This window comes from Rhea pennata, chromosome 2 (genome assembly GCF_028389875.1).
Source record: "Rhea pennata isolate bPtePen1 chromosome 2, bPtePen1.pri, whole genome shotgun sequence".
NCBI lineage: Eukaryota > Metazoa > Chordata > Aves > Rheiformes > Rheidae > Rhea > Rhea pennata.
Window position 1 is genome coordinate 49032874 of NC_084664.1, and position 24374 is coordinate 49057247.

The following is a 24374-nucleotide window of genomic DNA, read 5'->3' on the forward strand; positions in this document are numbered from 1 at the left end:
CGATGGTTTGATTTCTGATAAAGTATAGCTTCCCAGCAAGTAGGTCCTGTTTTCCTTTGAAACAGCAATTCTGGTGTGAACAAGTAATCTACCTTGGAGGAAGGGACAGTCCTGTTAGAGGGACCGCAAACTTCTAGCGTGTTGTTCTGTCAGTGTAAATGAGGCATGGCAAACTGTTGCAATTAGCAACTGTCTTAATATAATAAAAATTGGTTTCATAGCTGGGGTTGCATCCATCTGTCGTATTAAAGAGCAACCACCCAACCACGTACAAGAAACCTCAAAGAAAGAAGGAACTCTTTGGTTTCTTTAAATACTTCTTTTTTTTCTATTATTATTCTGGTACAACCCCTGAAGGCAGTCACAACTGTAGAAGAGGAGTACCATGGTACAGGCTGTCAAAGAGGCTTTAATAGGGCAATATTCCGTTGTCATCTTAGATAAGAGACCACAAAAATGGCATAATTTCTCTGGAAGATTTCTTTCTCAAGAAAATGAGGGGAAAGCTCTGGCAATGTCTTGCTGTCCTTGTGGCAGAACAATTTTATTTTTCTATTCAGGAATAATTTGCTTTTGGAGTGTATTGTTTTAAGTTACGAAAAAAATATTCAATGTAAAGCACATTCTCCAGTGCCCTTTTTATTGTTTTTTTTTTTTTTAATTTTGCTTCAGAACAGAGCTGAACTCTGAAGTTACTCACCAAAGAGAACGTCTATCCAACACACGTAGATGCAAATCCATGAGGAAGCGAGTGAGCCCTGCCGGAGGAGCGAGGTGAGTGCCCCATGTCTTTCCTGAAAGCGCCTTTCTGCATATCCCATGGGGGAAGGGTGAAAGGGAGCACGCGAGGGACACGGCCTGCTACGCGTGACTGGTGGTGTGGGGAGCAAAAGGCATGTATGGGTCTCCTGGATGCATTTTGTATCTTCTGGAGGCTTTTTGTTCTGAGGTTCACGTGTTTGAAACACAGAAAACGAGGGAAAGCTTGTAAAAGGTACAAAAATGACTTTAGGATATATCAGAGACCCTGCAAGGGCTTTGACCTTCCTGCTGCTTTTCCTAGCGAGGGTTAAGTGTCAGTTTTTATCCTAACGTGTGCGCAGTCCCAGCCCCTCCGCCGAAGGAGCTGAAAGCTGCGGATGCCGCAGGCTGCACGAGACCTTGTTGCTCAATCCGCAAACAGCTTTCAAGCCGAGACGCGTTCTGCCTGGCGTGTCTCCATCAGCCGGCTAAGGCAGCGCCTCCGCTGCTAAATGCAACTTTTTCCCTTTGAAAAGTAAATTGCCTGAAATTTGGGCTGGCCTTAGGCCTCCAGATAGACAGGAACATTGGAGCTCTACCTGAGGCTTTCATCACTGCTGTAGCGGTGACTCCGAGTAACCTTCTTCCTAATATTTATCAAAGGCCTTTGGAGAGATGGGTACTAACTACAGAATATTATTCAAGACCATCGCAGGGTCCGTCTTAGATGCTTGGTGAAGTAAGAAACGCTTATGTCCTTTAGTGGAGACCTGTTAGCTGTTTGGCTAAATATTGGGAGAGCTGAGAGGAAATTTCCATTTTGGGATGATATATTTTCAAATGAAATAGCAACCGGTTTAGGGGAACCGTGGGCATGTTTTCACCTGAAGGTTGTTTTAGGATATACCACTGCAGTAGAAGTATTCTTCCCTTCAATCTTTATTTTAAGGACTGAAACACTATAGATGGAACTTATACAGACTGATTCCTCATTAAGTAAAATTTAACCACTGCAAACCGTCTGTTAAGTACTTGAATATAAATCTAGGTTTCTTTATGGAAGACCCTGGCCTTAAGTTAGGTTCACCTCATGGTCTCAGGAGTATGAACAACAGATCCCTGAGCCAGATTGTTTTAGTATCTAATTCACATCCATCACTGTGAAAGCTTTTTATTTAAAAGTATCTTTTTAAGGAAAAAGAGAAGCAAATTAGTGGTATCTTTCTCTTCTTAAAGTGATACTTGTATTTAATTGCTGGATTTTGGGGGTGGGGAGGAAAAGCCCTGAAAACAAATATTCATGAATGTTGTTCTGTAACAAAGAGTTAAGTAGGAAGCTAAATAGTCATTTGTATCTAGAGGAAAATGACTGCTGTACAGTTTAAGCAGAGAAGTATAGTTTTGTTCATACTAGACTGCACACGGGTGCTTCAGGGCATGATTGCATGAGACTTTCAGCCTGAGAGTTCTGCAGCATCCACCAGTGTGTTGCTATATCATAGGTGTTTAGAAACTTTTGATGCTCTGCTGCTAAGAAAAATGATGCAACTTCTAATATCCTCAAAAGTGAAGAGTTGAAAGATAAATGCTAGGACGTTCCTGTATAAGAAGAATTAAAATTTGTGCAAACCTAAGGGCTTGACTCTTTATAGATTTTGAATTTCCAAGGTAAATTAAAACTGTTCTGCTTCCTTGTAAAATCAGGCCTGTTTAGATATTTGATAATTACTTTCAGAGCTTAATTTTTTTTTATCTATTCAAAACATTGAAAAGGCTCACACTTTACTTTCATTCATTTCCTTAAGTTAATGAAAGTAAGGCTAGCTCTTTATTCAGTAAGTGGCAAACTTAAAAAAAAAAAAAAAGAGAGAGCAAAGACATAATGAAATCTTGTAGTGTGATTGCCATATTAGCATTTTATAGCTAATTTAGACTTCTAGAACAATTAAAAATAAAAGCAGCAAGCCATCTCATTTTCCTTTTGAGTTTTTATTCTTTGGGTTAATGGAGAAAAGTTTATAAAATTCTTAAACCAGCCTAGCAAAAGTCACAGGTTCATGCACGTATCCCAGAAGACAAAATCCAATATTTTTTTTCCTTTCTTAGCTCCTTTTTCTCAGATGTTTGACATTTATTATGTGTATATTCATTTTAGATTTTTGGCCAATCAGTTCTGGAGATCAAATTCCTACACGTTGTTTTTAGATTTTTCTTGGTCACCAGACTGTGTCAAAGGATCAAATGCAGCTTCAGCTGAAAGGAGATGCTGAATTTCTGTGATGATGCTTCCTTATATTACTTCTGGGAACTTAAAAAATTGAGCAATCTGTGTTCAGGTTATAGTTGGAAATAAGACAACTGAACCTGGAGACATTGAACTGTACGTAGAGACATTTCTCCAAGCACTCAGTTATTGACTGAGAGGCAAATTTTTGTCATCATCCCCCATTCTGTTCTACTTCTCCATCCTGTAGTTTCACATCTTCTCTTGCTCTCCTCCTGCACTCCCTGGTCAGCTGAACTCAAACTGGAAGTCAACAGAAAGCACTTTTTGGTGAATTTTGTTCTCTGTGAAATTTATGCTCAGATAGAAATGCTAAAGTGAAGTAACTTTTAACCTCTGGCTACAGCATATTTCTTACCCCAGCCACACCTGAATCTCCTTGATTTAACTGAAATAAATATCTCTGCTGACTCTCTCCCTTTCTTCTGGCTGGAGGGATTACAGCAAGGAATTTGGCTGAGATTTTCAACAGCGGACTTCCAACGTTTTGCTGACACAAATCCACTTTAGAGTTGAATGAGGTGATGATGCTTGAAGTAATTGTTTGCCTTTGATTTCGAGTAGCTGCAGAATTATTTGAAAAAACATTAATATAGATAGGAGAGACTCAAAATATTCTAGGAACTCTGGCTTGGCTTTACTCGAATGACTTCCTCTGTGAGTAATACCCAATTAGACATCAAATTAGATGGAAACATGCAGAACAATGATCCAGGCCCATGAATGGTGCTGTGAATCATATAACCTCTTTCCAAGATAAGCTTTACAAAATCTGTAATTGCTTCACTAACATTTACAATGGCAAAAATGTCTCCACAATTCACACTTTGCATTAAGTGGTGCAATGGTGACGACTTGTGGCTTTCTGTCACCAATGAACAAAATAAAAGATCGATTCCCCTTCCTGCTATCTTGAAGTACAAAAAGTAATGAAAATGATGCATCCCCATCCTTTTGAATTGTTGTTTGGAAACTCGGATACCAACTTTAACTTCTAATCATAAAAGTGAAACTTACCCTTTATTCGAGGGTGGGCATTTTCCTCTATGCTGCTGAGGTTTAAGCCTAAGCTGGGCTTTAAACTTCTCTTCACCCTGCAGGTGCTGCCCCCTTCCCACGGAAGTCGGGGAGAAGACCACCAGCACATGTAAGGCGAGTGAGATGTGTCCATAGCCGCTGAGGCTCCTGCCGTGACACAGAGAGCGTTTGCAGTAGCTAATTTCCTTGGCTTATTTCCAATAGCAGAAGTGAGGTGTGAGTGCCCTTCAGGTGGGAGACACCTGACTGATGGGGAAAGAATGAACAGATTTCAAATTCTGAAAGCCCCCAGCGGATGTGCATAAGGGTGGGATTGCTTCTCTGAAAACAGAGCTCCTAGAAAGGCTGAACTTCCCAATAGTGTCCACTGTGCCAGAGGCAGTTTCTGGTTTACGTGTTTGGATATGTAGGTTTCGAAAAGGGGCCGCAAAACCAAACGGAGATTGGTTACTGAATGTGGCAAGCTGTCAGTGCTGGTAGGTGTATCTGTTTTCCTGACACCCGGTGGTGATGGCTTGGATACAGCTCAGATATTTTTTGGTAACTTTTAACTCATATTTAGATATTTATTTTTGTTAACTAATAATGCACAAATTTGCTTTGGCTCATGGTAAGGATACAGAGACACAGAAGAAGGCTCCTTTTCTGAGCACCCCTTGCTGCAGCAGGAGCTGTACATAAGGGTGTTTTTTATTCCTGGATTGCAACCACCCATCTTTTCCTGCCGGAGTCCTGGGTAGGCAGAGCGTGCTGTGCTTTCAGGGGTGATGAGCACCGAGCATGCTGCCCCGGGCCCTCCCGAGCCAGCTCACATGCGTGCACTGCCTCTGCGAAATACTGGTCGGTGCCTCTGACGTGACTTTTTACGCAGGGCCTAGGCGAAGGGCTGCCCATATGGTTGCTTCTGATGATGATAGTTTAAGCTACCGCCCATCTGACCACTGTGTCTCCACTCCCAGTCACAGCATTCAGTTAAATCGCTTGCAGCACCATCCTCTTCCAGTGAAACATCTTTAGATATCTTTATACAACAGTTAAGAGCATTTACCTTTGTAGACATTGATTGTAGACCTTATCTAAAAGAAGAAAAAGAATCAGCCTTTTCCTTAAGAGAGGGGAAATATATTTCCATGTGTTCTGAAATGTGTCGTCTTTTCAGTGACAAGTGATTGCTCATGGTGACTAGGATCATCTGTGCTCAGAGCTTATTTAGAGTTAGCACTGGGGTTGATTGCTTCGAAGCAGAGGATTGCTTGTCCATTTTGTGATTAATAGCTCTGCGCTGAATAACTGCCGTGGCGCAGCCGTGGCAGTAAGACTTGGCCCTCTTCTGCAGTGATGTGATGGGGATCAGGCACTTGGTGGCCGTGGTGGCCCCGGGAGCCAACCCGCAGGGCTGTGGCCACATTACCCAAGCAAGTCCCTGGCGTTCCCTCCCCTGAGCTCTGACCCCCAAATCGAGGTCTGAGTTGGAGGCCAGCGAGGTGGGAATTGCAGCCAAGATACTGGTGAAATCTAGGTTACAGCTCGAAGAAACTGGGGAAGAAGAAGGAGCTTTGCTGCTAATGGTCAGGGAGGGAGGGTGTGCTCGTGCTGGGGTACTTGCATTTCACCTTCTTCCCCAAAGCTGCTGCTATAATAGCACTTGCTGCTGTTTTACTGCATGCGTGGCAGCAGCAATAAGTACTAAGCCTGCTATGAAATTACTGGTATTGCTAACACACGATGGTATAATGCAAGAAGGATGTTGAATCAGGGTTTCCAGGCAAGCTTAATTTTCACATTTTCCTGATTTTTATGGTCCTGGGCTTTACAGCCTTAATATGTCTTGCGTGTGTACGCACCTCTAATTGTGCAGGATTTGAACCTGGAGTCCTACACCTATAGCGCTCATAAACCTCCAGTGCCTTCTGCATGACAAACACAGCCCTAAGAGGGCAGAGGTGGGAGGAGGGCGAGACGGCGCCGGCCGCCAGCGTCATCGCGGCTGCTCCCCGGACTCGCTCCCTGCACGCGCCCTGCGTTAGCGCCGAGGGCAGAGGAGCCTTCCCCTATCCGAGCCTGGGCGTTTAAAGCAGCCTCTGAGCGCTGCTTGCCCCGGGCAGGTCGCTTTCCTGACAAATGCACAAAACAGCATTAGTGTTTCTGGGGTGTTGCCATGGAGAAGGGCTGGAAAGTAGATGTCGCGACTCAGCAGCCTTTAAAACCTCCCCGCTGGCTTTCTGCAGCGGCAGCAGTCTTTTCTGCGTCCGTGTGCTGCCAGCGTGGCTGGGCTTATATAATGCATTAATAATTCCCCGGCGGGCCGGGAGCCCGTACGTGAGATGGGCAGGGGCGAGGAAAGCAGCGCGGCACCTGCCGGGCTGCTGTTGTCCTGGCCCGTTTTCCCCGCCTGTGGAGGCCTGAATTTAACTGAGGGCTTTGCTCTTGGAGGAAGGGTTACTTGAGACTCTAGACTCATGTATTCCTGTTATCTGAAATCCCAGTTCTGCTTTCGTACACCTTAGCTCTGTGCTAGATATCACAGCTTGCGACGTGCCACGGAGCTGCAGCTGAGGAAGTAGTGGGAGAGCTGCAAAATATGACACATCAGATTTGACATGATGCAATTCCCGTAGAAGGAGAGCTGATAAACAGGCTGGGAAGCTGTTGGATTCTGAGGGTTTTCGGGTTTTCTCTCTCTCTCCTTTTTTTTTTTTTTTTTTTTTTTTTTTAAGAGAGAGAATTTTTATACAACTTTAAGTCTTTCTGCCTGAAGCAACCAACTTTACTACCCAAGATGTCCAAATTCAGGGCACTGAGAGAGAGGAAGGAGACCTGGAAATGTTATCCTTAGCCCCACAGGCTGAAACTGGTTCTTCAAGTCCCTGATCACAGAGCACAGAGGATGGATGAGAGGAAGGGTGATCACAAGAAGACGTCTCAGGACCCCAAGCACATTCTTGAGCTCTGCCTGAGACCTTTGTATGAGCTAGGGCAAAGATAACTACCTTCTGCCTGTGTCTTTCTGCCCCAGAAGCAGAGGGAAGGAAGTACACTGAAGTTTTTCTGTGGCTTGAGGCACCCGCCAGTACAACTTTGTTGCAGAGTTTTCAGCAATGTCCAGTTTGTTCCTGGTAAAGGAAGAAACAAACTGGCAGATACCCCAAGAGGTCCTGGCACCACATGGATGCCTCTATCATTTCACAAGATAGAGTGGGAGCAAGAAAACTGTCTTGCCTTTGATGTAGCAAATTAGAGATCATGATTTTCTATAGATCTCCAGGGTCATTAAGACCCCCTGATTATTACATGAAGAAAGGCTGCATCTTTGCATCTGTGCACTGCTCAGTGCAATTTTATATTGTGAGCTGTATGCTCCTTTTTTTTTTTTTTTTTTTTTTGATGTGCATTCAGCACTGGATAAAAGTCACAGGCCTGAGGTGGTTTTAAATCTGTCTCTGGACATTACCTGCACCTGCAATTCCAGCAGGCTTAAACGTGTTTGTCCAGAGAAGAAAAAAATCTCAGTAATGATTTTTGTTTATTTTGAAGCTTTCCATGTTTTATACATGTTTTTTTTCCCTCCCCTCCTAGTGCTATGCTTTCAGGTTGGATTATTTTTCTAGGGTGATACACTCCTATTACTCACTTTGTTTGCATCCCTTTCTTTTGTGTCTATATTTTAATTTAGGAGTGAAAAGTGCTCGTGGTTGCTCTACTTCATTTTCTGGGGGCATGTTCCATTTCCAGGCCATGCAGAAAAACGTCAGTCGTAGACTGTAGGTACGTAGTAGCCCAGCCACATCGTTCACTCCAAGTCTATGCTGCTCAATGGAACCAAATGTTTAACTATGTTTATAAGCAGTGAGGCTATTTCTGGAGTGTTTCCTAAGAGCTGACTGCTTTAAAGTCTACCCTCCTGAGGTTTTGGCTTTCTGTTCTGACATATTATAGAATAAAGAATAAAAGTCAAGAGCTACTGGCGTGGTTTTCAGAAACTCTGCGTTGATGTGTAGGCTGGTAGGACCTGCAGCATCTCTCATAGCCCAAAGTCTGGATCCCCTGTGTTGGAGAGGCTCAGAGCACCAGGAGGCTGGATTTGCATTTGGGCAGTCCTAGTGATGGAGACAGCATCGAGGCTGCCTGTGAATCCAGATGAAATTAAATCTGTCTGTGGACCATGCTGATTTAACAGTAAAGCAATATGTCACTGTGATTGTGCTGTATCACAGCCGAATCTACCTACTCACGAATTGTGTTTTGGTGCTGATCCTTTAATGTACAATGTATCTTGTTTCCTTTTTGGTGTTCTAGTGGATTTTTTTCAGTTTGCTTTTGGCTAAATCACTCTATCAACTTTCAGCTCTTGTCTTGTAATTGCTCTTGGCAAAGCCCTAAAACAAGTTGTCTAAAGCTCTAGTGCCATCACAATCTAAAAATTGTGTCTCACAAGGCAGAGTTTTCTCAGCTTCCCTGACAGCCTTCCTTCATAGGAAGACTTTCCATGTGAGAGCTCATTTATCAGGTGTCCGAGGTCATGAGTGTGCCCCTGGATCACCTATTCCTTTCCTGTGACTGTAGGAAAGGACCTAGACAGGTAGGTAGGATTTCCTGCTTGGTGTCTGCATTTACTCAGAGCTGCTGAGGCTGGAATGCACCTCTGGAGGTCATCCTCTCCAAACCCCCTGCTCAGGCAAGGTCGCTTAGAGCAGGTTGTCCAGGACTATGTCTAATCAGTTTTAACCGTCTCCAAGGACGGAGACGTCATACCTACTGTGGGCAACCTGGTCCAGGGTTTGACCACCCTCAAATTGAAAAGTTTTTTCTTATGTTTAAATGAAATTTCTTGTTTTTCAGTTTGGGCCCATTGCCCCTTGTCCTGTCACTGGGCACCACTGATAAAAGTCTGGCTTCGTCATCTTTACTTCCTCCTACATCAGATATTCACACACATTGATAAGATCCCCCCGAGCCTTTTCTTCTCCAGGCGGAACAGTCCCAACCCTCTCAGCCTCTCCTCATCTGAGAGATGCTGCAGTCCCCTAATCATCTTCCAAGCCCTTTGCTGGACCCACTCTGGTATGTCCATATCTTCCTTGTACTGAGGAGTCCAGTGTTGGGCACAGCACTCCAGATGTGGTCTCACCAGTGCTGAGAAACATAGAAACGGTGCAATATTGAATGACAGAGACCTTGCTTTTGAGATTCCCTGTGATTCAGCTTTGATGGGTGTCACAGAAATAAAAAGTATTCCTGTTACTGCAGGGGGAACCTATTAGATTTACTTTATAAGATGTAGTGCATCCAGAACAGTGTTTTCTAAACATAGCTCCTTGAAATGTGTTCTTCATGATGGTCTGTAGGGTTGCCAAGTGATTTGTTTACTTTTCCTTCTCTTGTTAATAGGCTCAGGGTTAGCTTTCTAACAGGAATTAAGTGAAAGCAAATGTTTTCTACGTTTAACTCTGGTTTGTTGTGTTCTTTAGTTCAAGTCTACATGCTAACGTTGCCTGTCCACGTAGGTATACACAGACACGTGCAGCCTCTGTAGTGTTACCTCTATGAGAAACCATGCCCTGCTGCAGGGGCTGTCATCTACAGATGCTGCCAAAACATCTGAGCAGTGGGACAAACTTCCTGCTGTCCAAAGTCGGGCCTGTGTCTAGCAGCACTCACAGAAGGGGGTTTCCGTAAAGCTGCTGAGGCTGTACCTAAGCTTATTTGAGATTTTGAGAAACAATTCCCTTTTAGCAGTTGGCCTCAGATCTTTCTTAGCCATGCAGTTGTCTTTGCATTGCTTTTTTGTTTTGTTGCAGGTGAGACTGCATGCTCACAATGCAGCACTGGCTAGAAGAGGCTGAGGCTGCAGACACTGGGTATGTTACAGTAGCTGCCAGCACTGATGGCCTGGACCTTTGGCACGAATATCTGTGTTCGAGGTTACGGGGAGCTAACACAGCCACCATCCTGCTTTTGAACAGCAGACCAGAATGGCAAGGCTGCTGGATGTGAATCACAGCTAAGATGCTTGTGCTTTTCTTTTTAGCTGTATTTTCAGCAGTCTCCATCTGTTACGTTCAGACTCCCTCCAGGTGCTTCTATACTGGAGAAGCTTCTGGCAGCTTCGAGGTGGGGACAGCATTTTTAACTTGTTCTGCCTGCTGTGCTCTAATATCCTCTCTTCCTCTGCTTTATCTTACGCCCTCAAGGTGATGATTTTTATGTGCTCCGTGAGTGCATTGACCACCCAACCTTTCCTAAATGTGTCCTCCCAACAGTTTGGCTTATTGCCCTTTGCTGATCCTCACACGTCTGTGTTTCCTCTGTGTATGTGCTGGCTGCTGAGGTGGATACCTGCAACTTCTGTGCAACCTTATTTGCAAGAAGAGAGACTGGGAGGCCAGGCCCTTAAACAGGGCATTCAGCGCTTAAGTGCAAGCTGAACCAAATAGCAAAGCCTACAGCAAGAACAAGGGTTGGTGGTGCAGGAGAGAGATGCTCCTTCCCTCTGGAGAATTGCTAGTACATCCTATGGATGGTGTTATGCTACAGTCAGAGGGGGGAACCACTTTCCCCTTGTGACAGGTGGGGACTGATGCCTGTAGTAGCTGTTTCTTGAGAGGATCAAAGGCAGAGATGACACCTGATGTGGTAAGAGATGCTGGTGCCCAACCCCCAGGGATGGACTGATGCAGGCAGCTTGCATTTGTGCTTGGGTGCTCATTCTCAGTGTCAGTCTGTCTTCCCACCGGAGACTATGGTCCTTTTGCCATGTCACCAAACTCATCGTTCTGGATTTTCCCAGGCTGATAAGAACCAAATTCCACAAAATTGTTCAGTTTCAGGACCCAAAGCACTGTTGTAGGCTTGTGGCTCCCAAACTCTTGCCTATCTTTCCTTGCTGCTGCTGCACTAATCTCTGGCCCTTTCACTGGCTGAAGCCAGGAGCGATGTTGCTGCTGGCCTGGGTGTTAATGTGCATTAATAACAGGTTATTGATTCTGGCCCTTGCTCAGTGAGGTATTTGAGACTGCTGTGAACCATTTAATGATCAACCATTCCACCTTTAACCAATTGATCCTTTACCTGTACTTAAGGACCTAAATGAATTAGGGTCAGGACTATAAGTTGTGTAAATTAGCCTATCTCTACTGAAGTCAAATGTGGGCAGAGTGGTGTTGGCTTAACACTGGCTGACAGTCTCACCCAGTCCCTTTTTTTCTTTTGTTCATATACATATACATGCCTTTCATGCTTCATCTTTTCCACAGCTCTGTTAGAGTCACAGGCAGCTGAGCAGAATAATCAGTGGCACAGGTCTGATGCAGTATCCATCTGTTTTAATAACACGAGGTGCGTTTAAGATTTCAGACATCACAATATGTTGGTTCCAGTATGGTTGCTTCCACATTTCTTTTTCTTGCAGAAGAGCTGAGGTTTCTCTCCATTTGTCTGCACTGCAGATGTTACCACCTTCGGTGGAGGCTGCACTTCGAGGATGGCAGGTGTCTCTCTCTGACTTGCCATGAGTGCCAAAGAGAGCTAATGAAAGATCAAAAAGATGATGCTGGTTCCAGTGCCCAGCAGATGGGGCACAATTGGAGGTGGCCAGGGCTCCCAGTTCAAACTTGTCCCATGCTGGAGTTCACTGTGACCACAAAGGTCTGGACTGGCCGCAGAAATGATGTACGTAGTGCCAGGACCACCTCTGCACTGCTTATCTGCTTCCCCTCCATCCTCTACTTCTGCCTCACTCTGCTACTGCAGACATTAGTGCAGTCTATGGTAGGCTATGCTAAAAAAAATCCTGCGCTAAGAGGAGGTGGAGCAAGGGCAGAGGAAATATTTGCAATCCAGAGTTCAGAAGTCCAAAAAAAAGAAAAAAGAAAAAAGAAAAAGAAGTACTGTCATAAGCAGTGATGAGGAATCTTCAAGAATTTCCCTGCCACAGAGAAACTGCATACACAAACTGTCAGCTCTTCCATCTGTTATGAACCAGGCTTTTTTTTCCTTGACCTTCTTAATTTCATAATGTGCAATAAATGGGAAATGTGTAGAAAAATATTAAACTCATAAATATAAGCCTGAAACTGCAAGGTCAGTTTTAGTGTCCTACATCCAACAACTGTGGCAGGAGCAAAGCTGCCTTTCTCCATGCTCCCCCTAGCTTCAGAAGGGTAAAGCAGCGATGAGGACTAGGGTCTGGCATGAGCACAGCTAGGTGAAAAAGAGGAAGCAAAAGACATGCAAGAAATCTCCAGAGAGCAACTAGTTATTCTCCAGCTTTTGATGGATGGACTCCTTCGCATTCTCACAGGGATTTTCCTTCAGTGTTGCTCTCTGTAGCTGCTGTTGAGGCCCACATGGACATGGAGTGGTGGCCCAGCAGTGACACTTGCATCCACCCAAAGCTTGTGGCAGCTGGGACTGTGTCTGTCATGTTGCCCCTCTTTTGCTCCTGGGCTCCCTTGTAAGACCTCTGCTCATTTCTCTGACCACACGTTTGAGTTCTAACACCTCGTGGTTTATGATCGGTCAGTATTAAAGCCAGCAAGGCTTTCGGCTTTGCTGCTCTGTGTTCATATCCATCTCCAAAAAACCAGAGAGCTCTTCGGTCATGCGGACCTGGACCATGTATGCTGGGACATCAAGTGAAGCTGGCATGTAGGGTGCAACCTTGACCTACAGGCAAAGGGCTTGGAAACCCTCATGATTGAGATGGGGAGTGAAGCTCAGTGTGGGGCTACCCACTTGTGCAAAAGGGGCTGAATTTCCCATGAAATTTGGCAGTAACTGAAGCCTTCCAGGCTGGTGTTGAGCATTTTCTCCTAAGGGGAAGAACGGTATCCTCTCCTCTGCAGGATGCTGAGGAGGAGGAAGTTGTCACCACATCGTAGAGGGATGGGTGCAGCTGCCGCCGCCGTGCTCTTTGTGGAGGAACTGGGAAGCAGCCTGGGAAATGTTGCCCTGCTCTGCCCCAGGAGCGCAAGGTGCTGCTGCCGGAGCTGTGGTGCTTGGCTGCTGCTACTGAACACGGAGCGAGACTCCTCAGGGCCAGGGAGGGCCGGTCTGCTGGGCAGGCTCCTGTTCTGGAGCGAAATTTCCCAGCAGCAAGGGGCAAGGAAAACTTATTTTTCTGTACAAAGGTTCCCTGCCTCTCTGTCATGTGGCATGCGAACGGGATGATAATACGAGGGAAAAGCCTGTTAACAACGTCACTGAGCAGGAGGCTCTTGCTTTTTGCTTTTCTCCTCTGCCCCTGCAGTCTCTGGTCCCCTGGCAGGTCCCTGGCGCTCCTCTGAAGCAAATATAAGGAATGAGAGAAGAAAGTAGTCCAAACAAATTGACTCAACTTTATTCTTTCAGCAAGCTATATGTATTTTTATTTTATAGTCATTTGAACAGCGGAGAGTTTGGCAATAATGACAGCCTCAGAAGTATGCACTGTGTGTGTGTATTTCAATTCCTCCAGCTTGGCTCTCCCACTCGGCATTTTGGAGAACACATAGTCGCGCTGCTTTTAAACCAATCGGCACATTGAAATACTTCTCGCATGGGCTCCCTGAGTGCACGTGTTACATCCTGACACCCTCCACCAGGGACATATAACCGACAAGCGCGGACATTCAGAGCACCACAGATATGTTTTGGCCAGCAGGAAGCAAATCAACGTTATCAAAGCCTCTTTAAGCTGTCAAAGTGGCCTGCAGCTTGTTTCTTTTCTCATCATTGTTACTGAATTAAATCTTTTTACGTTAACCCTTTTCTCAGTAAATGCATACTGAGGCCAGATCTTCAGTGGAGCATGACTTTATCAGCCCAAACAGAACTTGGAGAATGATTTTAGCTGAGGACTAGGCCTTGACCAACAAGGACTGGCTCATTTCAACAGAGTTTCTAAGTTTCTATCACTAAACAATAAGCAAAAGAAAAGCATGATTCCTAAAGACGCTAAAATCAGTTTTCTAAGGATTTGCTTTTAATAGACAGCTGTCTTCGGTATGACTGTCTAACCCATAATTACCTTAAAAGTCTGTGATATACCTAATACTGTCATCTTCTATTTCCAATACGATTTTTGACTGAGCAAGCTGTAAAAGAATCATAGCTTCCTCCCCGATGCTGGAGCACAAATAAAGCTTTGGGTGGGATTTCTGAAGGACCTGGCCCTGGGGGCAGCTCTCTCACCAAAATCGGTGGAACAGTTGCCGCTGACTGACAAGAAATGAGCCAACAAAATGGCAAGTGCTTCTGAGAAGGACCCCCTTCTCCTCAGTAAATCAGCGCGTGACTCTCATTTGCTAATTCATTCATACACGTAGTGGCACTAGTCTGACCACCTATTGAGTTGTATTGAGCCAGTAAGCCCAGTTAGATATCTCACTGTAAAGCAGAAGTGACTATCCCTACTCTTTGAGATGGGACTTTGAGCAGGAGGATCAGGAGGATGAGAAGGGTGTATCTAGGCGCTGCGAGTGACTACAGCGTGGTTCTGCGCTCCTCGTGCCCAGCTCCCATGGACCGCTGTCGGGGTTTATGAGGAAGCAAAACAGGAGAAGACTAGCTTTGCTGGTCTTCCAACAAAATTCAGCAAGAACGGAAAGGAAATTGCAGAGCGGCCGCCCCAGACAGCTGAACCGGCTGGTTTGCAAGGCTGGAACGTTGCACTGGTTCTTTGCTGAAAAGATCAAGCCATCCTAATAAATTTCCTGTGTAAAAAAATATATCTATAAATCATGCCTTAGTAAGAACAGGGTAGCTGCTAACAGAGCCGGGTGTAGCTGCGTGCAGTGCAGCTCAGGTCTAACTCTCTCTAATCTGTAACCAAGCCACGACAGCTTCCTTTGCAAAGAGTGACTCTATTTGAACGTGCGTGCGCGCGCGCGCGTGTGTGTATGTACCCATACACATACCTATAGCTTTATAATCCTGTTGCCAAATGGGATAACCTAGTCGGCAGGAGGAGCCCTCGTATTACACGATCATGAACTGGCAGACGTAGGGCAGCTGGTCTTTGCACCGCTTGTCAAACCACTTGCCAATCGCGGCCCCTGACAGCGCCGCGCAGTTTTCCGACTTGCCGCCGTCCGGCTGGGTGGTGATTTCAGTCTCCCAGTTCTTGTAGCGGATGCCGGTGCCCGTCATGTCAACCCACTTGCCCTCGGCTGCCAGGTCATTGAGGCCGAGCCAGATCTCCGCCTCTGAGCCGATGCTTTTCCGCATGTAGTCGTAGAGCGCATCGTTTTCCTCCCCGTTCTGGGGGGTGCTGAGGGTGCCGCCCTGAGAGATGCAGTTTTCGCTGGCCTCGTGGTATGTCTTGGTCTCAGTAAATGCAAGAAAGCATTTTAGGTGGATTTTGGTGCCTTTCAGACAAACTAAGAAATTACCATGCACACAAAACAAAAAGAAAAGGAATCCGTTTTAAAAATCCACACACAACAGTTAAACGACAAGGTTCATTTCTCCCAGCATATTGCAATTCCTAGGCATGGGAATGAGCATCCCCAGGGGCCTTTCTCTGCTCCGCTGGGTAAGCCACATGGCATGGCTGTAGGGATGTGCCCTCCCTGCTGGTAAACAGTCAGGGAAAACGGACCTCCAGGGTGTCCCTGTCACTGTCCTGCGCTCTTGTGTTCCCAGAGCAAAGCCGCAGTGTGGGTCTCATGCCCCTTTCCCTGACTTCTCTATTTTCCAGCTGCTGTTAAACTTTCTCAGATAAATTCCTTTGGAGGTAAGATTTTTTATTGTCTCTGCTGGGTGTTGAAGAATTTTGGAGAAAGTGTACAAATTTAATTCAATCATCTTAACTATGCACACATGAAAAATGTCTTTCTCACAGGGTTGGATTGGAAGTGTTGTGCTTGCAGAGCTCAAGGTCTTCAGAGGAAATTTCTACTTTCATCTGATTTTGTTAAGAATAGCAACTTTTTTTTTTTTAAGTTTTAAACCCCAGGAGCTCAGGGTACTCCATCCAAACAATAACTAATCAGAGCCACGTTTTTAATATCCAAACCAGTTAAATCTCAAGGATCATGAGCTTGGATCTAAAGCCTTAATTGTGCTTGTGTTCCTCTTCTTTCAGAAAGAAAATGCTCCTTAACCTGCATTTCTATTGCATCTCTAATTCATGTTCTGCAGATCCCTTGCCTATGGCACTCTACACAGAGCAGCTGTGGAGCACATCTAGGAGATGACCATCTTGGGACCATCCTCCCAAAGCTATCATACAAAGCACAGTGAGACTGACCTTCAGTGAGTTTGCCTGGGCAATACTGCAATATATATAATAGGTCATGCAACCTCACCCATCTCACTGGGTTTCGGGCAAAAGCAGGCAGCAAAGAGTACATTTGATTGAAGTACACAGCAATCAGTACACACAACCCATCCCTCTGATTCATGAAGGAAAATAAACATCTGTCTTAGTGTCATAGAAATATCAATATTTGTACACGAGCACATGAGGAAGGGGGACATCTGCTGCACAGCTCCAGACGTTTAACTGCTGAGGAGCTTCATCTGCCTGGAAGCTTTGCACGAGATCCCTCTTTGCTTTGCTCTTCCAGCTCGCTCTCCGCCCCCCCCCCCCCCCCCCCCCGGAGTCTGTGTCGGATGTGTCTTGTCAAAACGGTGCAGAGCAGTTGTAACCACTTTAAAAGCGGCTCCTCTCTCACAGCAAAACCCAAGCCTTCTTTAGTGAGTCCTTTACCTGTCTGAAGTGCTTGTTTTTCCTTCAGTAACGCAACCTCCTGGGAGATGTTGTCGATCATGGCCTTCAGGTCTTCAATCATTTTGATGCTCACGCCATCTGTTGGAAAAACCACAGGATGAGAATAAACATCTCCCGCCTCCCCAAGGGAGGCAGCTGAAGCTATTCCTGGCATCAAAACTCCTCTCTCTCTGAGAAAATGCATGCAGAAAAGGATCCATCCAGCCCCTCCCCAGCCCCCAAAGCATCCGTCAGGGTAGGTGTTGGCTCTCCAGGCTGGTCGCGCCACCTCCACGTTCCCAGTTTGGATTTTGGGGCTCACACCCCACATTGAGCCTGGGCTGGGGGCCAGTGCATGGGCCCAGGGAGGTGCAGGATCCTCCCAGGAGCCCGCGGTCAGGGCGTACACCTGGGGCAGCAGTATGCCAGGTTCATGTCCTCAAAGAGCAGGAACTTGCAGTCTGATGCTGCCCTCCTGAGCAGGGGTCTAGCCACATATAGGTGCTTTATGGAGAATTTTAAGCTGCTGATGATGAATAGGAACTGTTTTTTAACTGCTGAAAGCTGCTGAGTTGGCTGTAGCCTATCACCAAAGTTTAAGTTTTGTTAGTTTTTTCACTTCTGGCATTGCTAATAGGAGAACAAAGAGATCACAGAGCTACTTTATATCAAAAATAGCTACTTGTTCTTAATGTACAGTAAGTCAAAGACTTTGGAAAGAGCTTTCTTCTAGGAAGTACAGACCCAAACCTTCCTTGTAAGGAGGAAATCTGGGGAAGGGACAACTGCATATCAGAACCAGTACGTTAAGGACGATGCTATTCTCTTAACATCATTTTTCATTTTCTCTCATTTTCCCCTCCTTTCCTTTGTTTCCTTCTCAGGCAGACTGCGAAGCATCACACGTGACCCACTGAGCATAGGGTCTGCATGTGGGGAGAGGCCACGGCAGTCCTCGCCCATGGCTACTCTCCCGATGTACAAGTTAATACTCAGGACATTTCCAGCGGAGCAAGCTCACGTCAGGTGGAGAGAGCACACGGGGACAGCAGCGTTGCCCCAATGGGTGCAGCCACAGCTGTCATAAATTAGCATTGCACTGGTAAGAGCTATTCCAAAACTCTTCTGGGAAGCATAGTGATGGGATCAGAAAGATAAGGTTGCCTGTGGTTTCCCTAGATCAGAGATGCAGAGGAGACAAGCACAGCGCCACCGCTTTCCTCACACCCTCCTTTGGAAAGCAGTGAACACAACAGAAGACATTCCCCTGTACCCGGGTACTTCACCAGCAGGCTCACAAACTTTCCTCTCCTGCAACCCTAGCCTTGGACACTTTTCTCTGATGTGAAGCAGTAGAAAAAAAGTTTTCTCTTTACTAAGGTTTTTCTAGCAGTCCTTGGCAGTGATGGAGTCTCTTGCCCTATGTCTTTCCTTCCCTCCCCCAACAATTTCACCACTCCTCTTTCACACCTTATCGTTTTGGTACAAAAGTCCCCTTTTGTCTGTACCATGTGATGCTGCAGCCCAAAAGATAAGCTGAGCCTGTTTCAAGTGTTTTAGGAAAAGATTACATATACCCAAATGGGGATTGTAGCTGGTCAACAGCAGTGCTGCGTTGCCGCATTGCAGCCCCCATGGTGGGTTCAGCAACGCAAGGAGCCATGACTTGCTACAAGGTCAGCCTCACAGAAGGCTTTAAATGTTGAGAGCACAGCTTCAAACTAGGCATTATTTTCAACAGGGAGCCAAGAGAGAGAGATGAGTACTTGGTTCATGTCCTCATGCTGACCCCTTCAGACATGGTTTGCTTCTGCTGGAAGTTTTTCAGGGCTGGGAGGAATTTTTCTGTAGAAATATCTGTTGCTGCAGTAAATCCTCAGGGTCATGAACCTCTGTGTCATTGTGGCTGTGCCTTGTATTTGAGTGCAGATGAGATCACCTATCTACAAGTAGAGTATGAAACAGCCTTTAGAGTCTTTCGGGAGTGGGAATCATCGTTTTTGTATTTACTAAGTTTTTCTTACTTACTGTATCTAAGCCAAGAGCCTAGCCCTCCTCTTCAGTCAGCTGCGAGTAGCAAATTGCTCCTGCAGGTGATTTGGTGGAGACACGTGCCTCATGGGAGACACCACCCATGGTGACTTCCTCTCACTTGGTACCATAGCTGTGGGCTTAGAAGAGGTGCCAAGAGCCTGGACATTGGTCCTCCTCTTCCTGCTGTGCTCGGTGAGTGCACCAGGGCCCAGGTGCTCCACACTGCCCTGCCAACTCCCTCACTGCACTGTTTCCATCCCTGGACCTTGGAATGGTACCTTGGTATGGCAGGTACCAAGCCTGACTCAGGGGCCACTGGTCAGGGCAATGGGTGCTTTGGCTGAACAGGGAGAGGCAGCTGCAACTATGAAAATGAGCATGGATAACTCTGTGTTATACCTTACAGGTGCTAACCAGAAGATATTGCTAATAATGTAATGGAAGAAAATGGTCAAATTTTGGCAGAGAGTGACATTTGCCATTGAGGAGACATGGAGCCAGCAGCGCCTGCGGACAGAGGCAGGTCATTACATAACAGATTTTCTAGCTGGTGGTTCCCTGGGGATGCAAGCGGTTTCCTAGATTTTTCAGCAGCAGAAGTGCTCATCTGGATCATCTGCTCTGGCATCCTGTAGCACATGGGCCACAGGAAGCACCCCAGCACATCCTGTGCTGAGGTCAATGCATTCTGCTGGATGGGAAAGATGCTGCTTCAGAGAAAAGGCTTCAGGGTTGGACAGCTTGCCTGCTTGCTTTGCAAACTGTCCCATTAACCAGCTCCTTGGAAGAAGCAGTAGTCTTTCAGGGCCGTCAAAGCTCTTGGTCTTCGGTAAGTTTGGGTAAGGTAGGAACCACTTTCCCATCAATGGAGACGCAGTAGCAACTCCCTGACCCTTCCTTCAGAATTTCCTATGGCAGTTTTTATCCATGTAAGTGATGCAGCCCTTAGCAGGGATAGGAGCAGGCGGGTCTATTCAGTGCATCTTCAGCACCCTTGTGCCACTGGCTGAAACCATCTTCTGTGTCACTGAACACGCCATCATGATCTGCAGCTTAGCACAATCACAGCTCCTCTAACCAGCTATTAATCAGTACTCAAATTTCTTCTACGTAAGAGCAAAAGAACTGTTATGCCTTGGTTGTGATAAGAAATTTGACATTAAGGAATCTGCATTTACTACACTGGCCCTACAGCTCCTCAGGTGATATTCCTTTACCTAGCTTGACATCTGGTGGTTCTCATAGGGTGAAAGAAAATGGGACAATTCTCACATGAAAGCCATAGGGCAGATATTTCCTTGAAGATTAGGGAGATGGTGAGCTGAGATACTACATGAGAGAAGGAGGAACAGCTTGGAAACTCAACAAAATGAAGAACCAAGAAGATTATAGTGTGTCATGAATACGAAGGAAAAGAAAACATCAGGAGGAGAGTATTGAGCTGCTTTAATCATTGCTCAATTCCCTTAAATGGGTTCAGTCAGCACTGAGGCACTAGTTATCATTTTAGTGCCTTTGATGAAAACATTCTGTGGGCAAACAGCTAATTAATTCAGTAGTTTTTCCATGTAAGCCTCTCCTGCAATGGAATGAATGTCTTTCAGGTTTAAACAATATCCAAAGGTCATAGAAAGATGCCTTTAATAAATCTTACTGGAGCAGCTTCTTACATTGTTCCTGCTGGATGGACAGGGAGATTTCTGCGCTAGATGATACTGTGAGCTGGTATCGGAAATGTCTTTGATAGCTGCCTAAGTGCCCAGTCCCTTTTCCCATCACTTTTTCCATCTTGCTTCCAAGTCCTTAGTCACAAGATGTTCTTGCAGCAGTGAGATCCTCCAGTCACTTTGGTGTCATCTGGAGAAACGTGGTTCCTCCACTTACTTTCTTGTCACAATCCCCAAACTTCAAAATGACAAGTGAGATTTGATTTAAGAAAGGAATACGATGGAATCCATGGCAACTATGATAAAAGCTTACGTATGTCTATTGAAAGTTGCACAAAAGACAACAGGTCTAAGCAGATCTTTCAAAGTCGATCTTAAGCAGACGACAGGCTGACCTGTGCTATAGCATGGGACTGCCTTAATGATGTGAGCAACCTTCTGTCAGGGTGCTGTAAGTAAGTGCTCAGCAGAGTTTGCAGAACCAAGCCCCTACCATTTGACTAGCATCCAAATAGCAAATAAATCACATTCCCTAGAACAATGAAATGATGCATTTTTATAAAAAGTTATTTTTTTTGGTAGCTCCTTTTCAGTGGTTAATTTGCATTTCAACAAAAAAAAATAAAAGTACCACAACTACGTCAACAAACATTGACTTTTCTATTTTTTTGCCAGAAAATTTTGTCTGTATGCTGCTATTTTCAAGGCTTGTCTCCTTAAGCCTATGATCAAGGCTATTACAGCTTGGTTTTGCTTCTATTGAAGTCAGTGGCAGGGTTGCCAGTGCTGTGCATGGGGGTTGGAGCAAATCCTGGGAGTAGCAAAGTTAAGTACTACCAGAGACAAGATGAAGAAGGGACTCGCAAAGGAGATGGGTCACAATGTGCTCTTAGTTATGAAAGCTTCATAAATAATGTGTTTGATGCCTGCAAATGGGAGTTCTCTCCAGTTTTTCCATGTTCTAATTGCATACTAAATAATAAACGATCCCTTGTGTTGCATTATTTTGATCATTTAATTATATTTATTTGATATTTGAAATTTGTATCTAGGTAGCTTAGCTTTGACTGGACAGGCTGTGGTCTGATTTGCTCCTCTCTGAACAGGTTTCTGTTCCTCAGCTGGGTGAACAGAGCTCTGATTTGTGATTTCTCTCATCAAACCTCACCTGCCGTTAGTATTTCCTTTACTATTGGGTATTTCCACAAATGTTCCAGCCAGAAAGGTTGTTTCCTATTCCAGTCTATTCCCTGGATCAGAGTAGGAGCCTGAACACACCTATGGCTCTTTTACACGACTTCTGAGGTATTTTTTGAAATGTCCTCCTTACCTAAAGGAGCACCAAGGAGGACCTGGCTGTGCCTGTGTTGTTATGGCAGGAGATCTATGTAGACCCCAGAGCGTGTGCATGGCCACGGAGCAGGCCGTGGAGGCTGGAAATTTGTTGGGGGGGTAGGGGAAAGAAACAGTCAAAATGAACTTAGGATTTCAGCATTTTCTAAATGCTGTCTTGAGTTTTTTATTTCGAAACACCACTTTTGTTCTGAAACAGACTGAAATACAGGCAATAATTACATCGCCTCGCCCCAAAAAATTAAGAAAAAAAGGGGGAAAAATAGAAAGAAAGAGCGAATGAAAACAGCTTGGCTTGAGACACCATTTTCTGTGCTAACACTTGTGGCTTGGCTTCGCAGCGAAGCTGTCGGACGGACCGCCCCAGCCCTGCCGCGGCCTCCGCAGCTCGCCCCGCGCCTGGTGGCCGGCGCCCCGCGCGCGGACGTGGCCCAGGGCTGGGGGCAAAGAGGAGCCTCGCGCTCGCCTTCCCCTTCCCCTGCGCCCCGAACGCTCCCGAACGGGAAAAAAAGGGACCCGAGAAATGGCTCCTCGGGGAAAGCTTGCGGTAAAGATAGGGGAGATAAAACACAGGGGTGGTAGAACGCAGCCTGCCAAGAAACGCCGGGGGCCGGACTCCCCCCGTCCCGCTGAAGATATAGGTGCAGAACAAGTGTGGAATGAACAAAAATGTAGAGGTTTCCCAGAAAGATCTGGTTGGGGGAAATGGAGACGTTTCTCCAGGACAAGATCTGACAAAAATAGCCAATGGCAGAGTGCACAGAGGAAGCCCGGCCAAGTGAATTCCTCAAATGTTGCTTTTTCTTTCAAGTTCGCTCCAGGCTGCAGAGCCCACGCTAGGAGGACTCCAAAGTCATGCAATTACGGTCGAATACATCGACCAAAGAGCGTCGCGGATCGATGGTGGGCAGCAGTGCAAACCTCCTTCTTACCTCCCCCGGCTGTCCTTAGTGTAGTTGTAGTGGGTGAGGGGGAGAAAGAAAAGCTTTGGACAGCAGGGAAAAAAGAAAAACAAGAAGAAAACCGAAAAAAATGCCAAGGACCTCGGGCACCCTTTTGCGAGTGTTACACTGCAGTAAGCCCGAGCACGTCGCTCTCACGCACAGCTTAAAATGCGCTTGGGGGCAAACGTTTCAACACCAAGGTCCGCGCTGATGCCTAACGGATTGCAGGCTGCTCCTTCAGCCAGACCTAGGACAGCTGCCCGTCGCCTGCCGCTCGGCTGCTCCCGAGAGGCGCCCGCCGCGGAGCAGGGCTCGGGGGAGCGGAGGGCTCGGTGACGGCGGGTCCCGCGCGCCGCGGACAGGGCGACAGAGCCCGGCGGAAACCTTGCGGCGCCCCTTTTTTTTTTATTTTTTTGCTAGTTTGCGGGGGGGCGACGCAAGTGTTCCTGCAGGGAGGTGCGTGGTGGGGGGAGGGGGGGACTAAAATTAAAAGAAAAGGGGGGGGAAAAAAGAGTTTTATTAGGTTTTAAAAGTGCTTTGCAAAAAAAAAAAAAAAAAAAGGTAGGTTTCGTTACAGCGCTCGGCAGCGTGTGCGTGACGGCTGCCCCCCGGTGCGGCACGGCGCGGCGCGGCACGGCGCGGGGCGAAGCTCCTTACCTTTCTTGGCGGCGGCTGGCTTCTGGCGGCCCTTGCCGTTGGGCTGCCCGGCGCCGTGGGCCAGGAGGGCCAGGAGGCAGAGGAGCAGGCAGGCCCCGCGGAGCGCCATGCCGCCGCGCGGCCCCCGCCGGCCGCCCCTCGTCCCCTCCGCTTCGATCCCGGCCCCGGAGCCTCCCGCTGGGCGCAGCCTCCCGGCCTCCTCCGGCGCCGTCCAGGCGACTCCGGCGAATGCTGGGAACGGCCCGGCCGGCTTTTATTTCTCAGCACTTTGTTTTTTTTTTTTTTTTTTTTTTTTCCCTTAAAGAAGGGGGAAAAAAAAAGGCACAAATTGCTGCGAGGCGACTAACCTAAACGGGCAGAAGGGCTAGGAACGCAGCCAGGCTCATTTCCTATGGATTTCGGTAAAATGCCACGGGGTTGATCGCGTGCCCCGTGTGCCAAAAAAGCAACAAAATAAAATAAAATAAAATAAAATGAAATAAAATAAAAGGGACTTTGGAGGCAACGGGCGTGCGGAGCCGGGCCGGAGCCGGGGTCCGGGGCGGAGGGAGGCTGCGGCATGCCTTCCCGAGGACGGCACTCGCTCCCCTCGGAGCCAAAGCTCGGGTGCTCTTTGCACCCAGGCAGCCTGGCGGGCAGCGGGGCGGGCAACCCACAGGGTCTCGAGCTCAGGTTTTTAAAAGCGCTGAGCCGCTTAGCGAGACTCAGTGGCCTTGAAAAGCCCGATGACGCCTCGTGTTCGCTGCAACGAGCCCAGCTACGTATGTGGGGCCTTCCCAGGGGCCAGCTGAGGGATTAGAGGACCGAACGTGCTCTGAGATTCGGGTCTTGATTTGGTGTCTAGAACAGCTGTTTCGGCTTGTGACAGGTGAGGGGCGCGAGCTCAACTGGGGATGGCCGAAACGCTCCCCAGGGGAGCCCCCTTCCCCTCACCCCTCCCACAGGTTCCCTGCAGGCCTCGGAGC

General features: G+C 46.7%; 1 protein-coding gene across 1 annotated transcript; it reads right to left on the reverse strand.

Annotated features, from left to right (window-relative positions):
• Window positions 1-13378: 13378 nt before the first annotated feature.
• CLEC3B (C-type lectin domain family 3 member B) lies at window positions 13379-23657 on the reverse strand. Its single transcript, XM_062569450.1, has 3 exons — window positions 23410-23657; window positions 16755-16853; window positions 13379-15420 (listed from the first exon to the last, which is right to left on the reverse strand). The coding sequence occupies exons 1-3, from the start codon at window positions 23516-23518 to the stop codon at window positions 15020-15022; spliced, it is 609 nt and encodes a 202-aa protein (XP_062425434.1). The 5' UTR covers window positions 23519-23657; the 3' UTR covers window positions 13379-15019.
• Window positions 23658-24374: the final 717 nt, after the last annotated feature.

Excerpts from the sequence above, each read along its gene's own strand:
- CLEC3B (XM_062569450.1), bottom strand. The coding sequence starts at position 23,518 with ATGGCGCTCCGCGGGGCCTGCCTGCTCCTCTGCCTCCTGGCCCTCCTG. Across the intron at positions 16,854-23,409 it reads GCCAGCCGCCGCCAAGAAAG|ATGGCGTGAGCATCAAAATG; the intron begins GTAAGGAGCTTC and ends TTTTTCCAACAG. Across the intron at positions 15,421-16,754 it reads AAAACAAGCACTTCAGACAG|TTTGTCTGAAAGGCACCAAA; the intron begins GTAAAGGACTCA and ends GTAATTTCTTAG.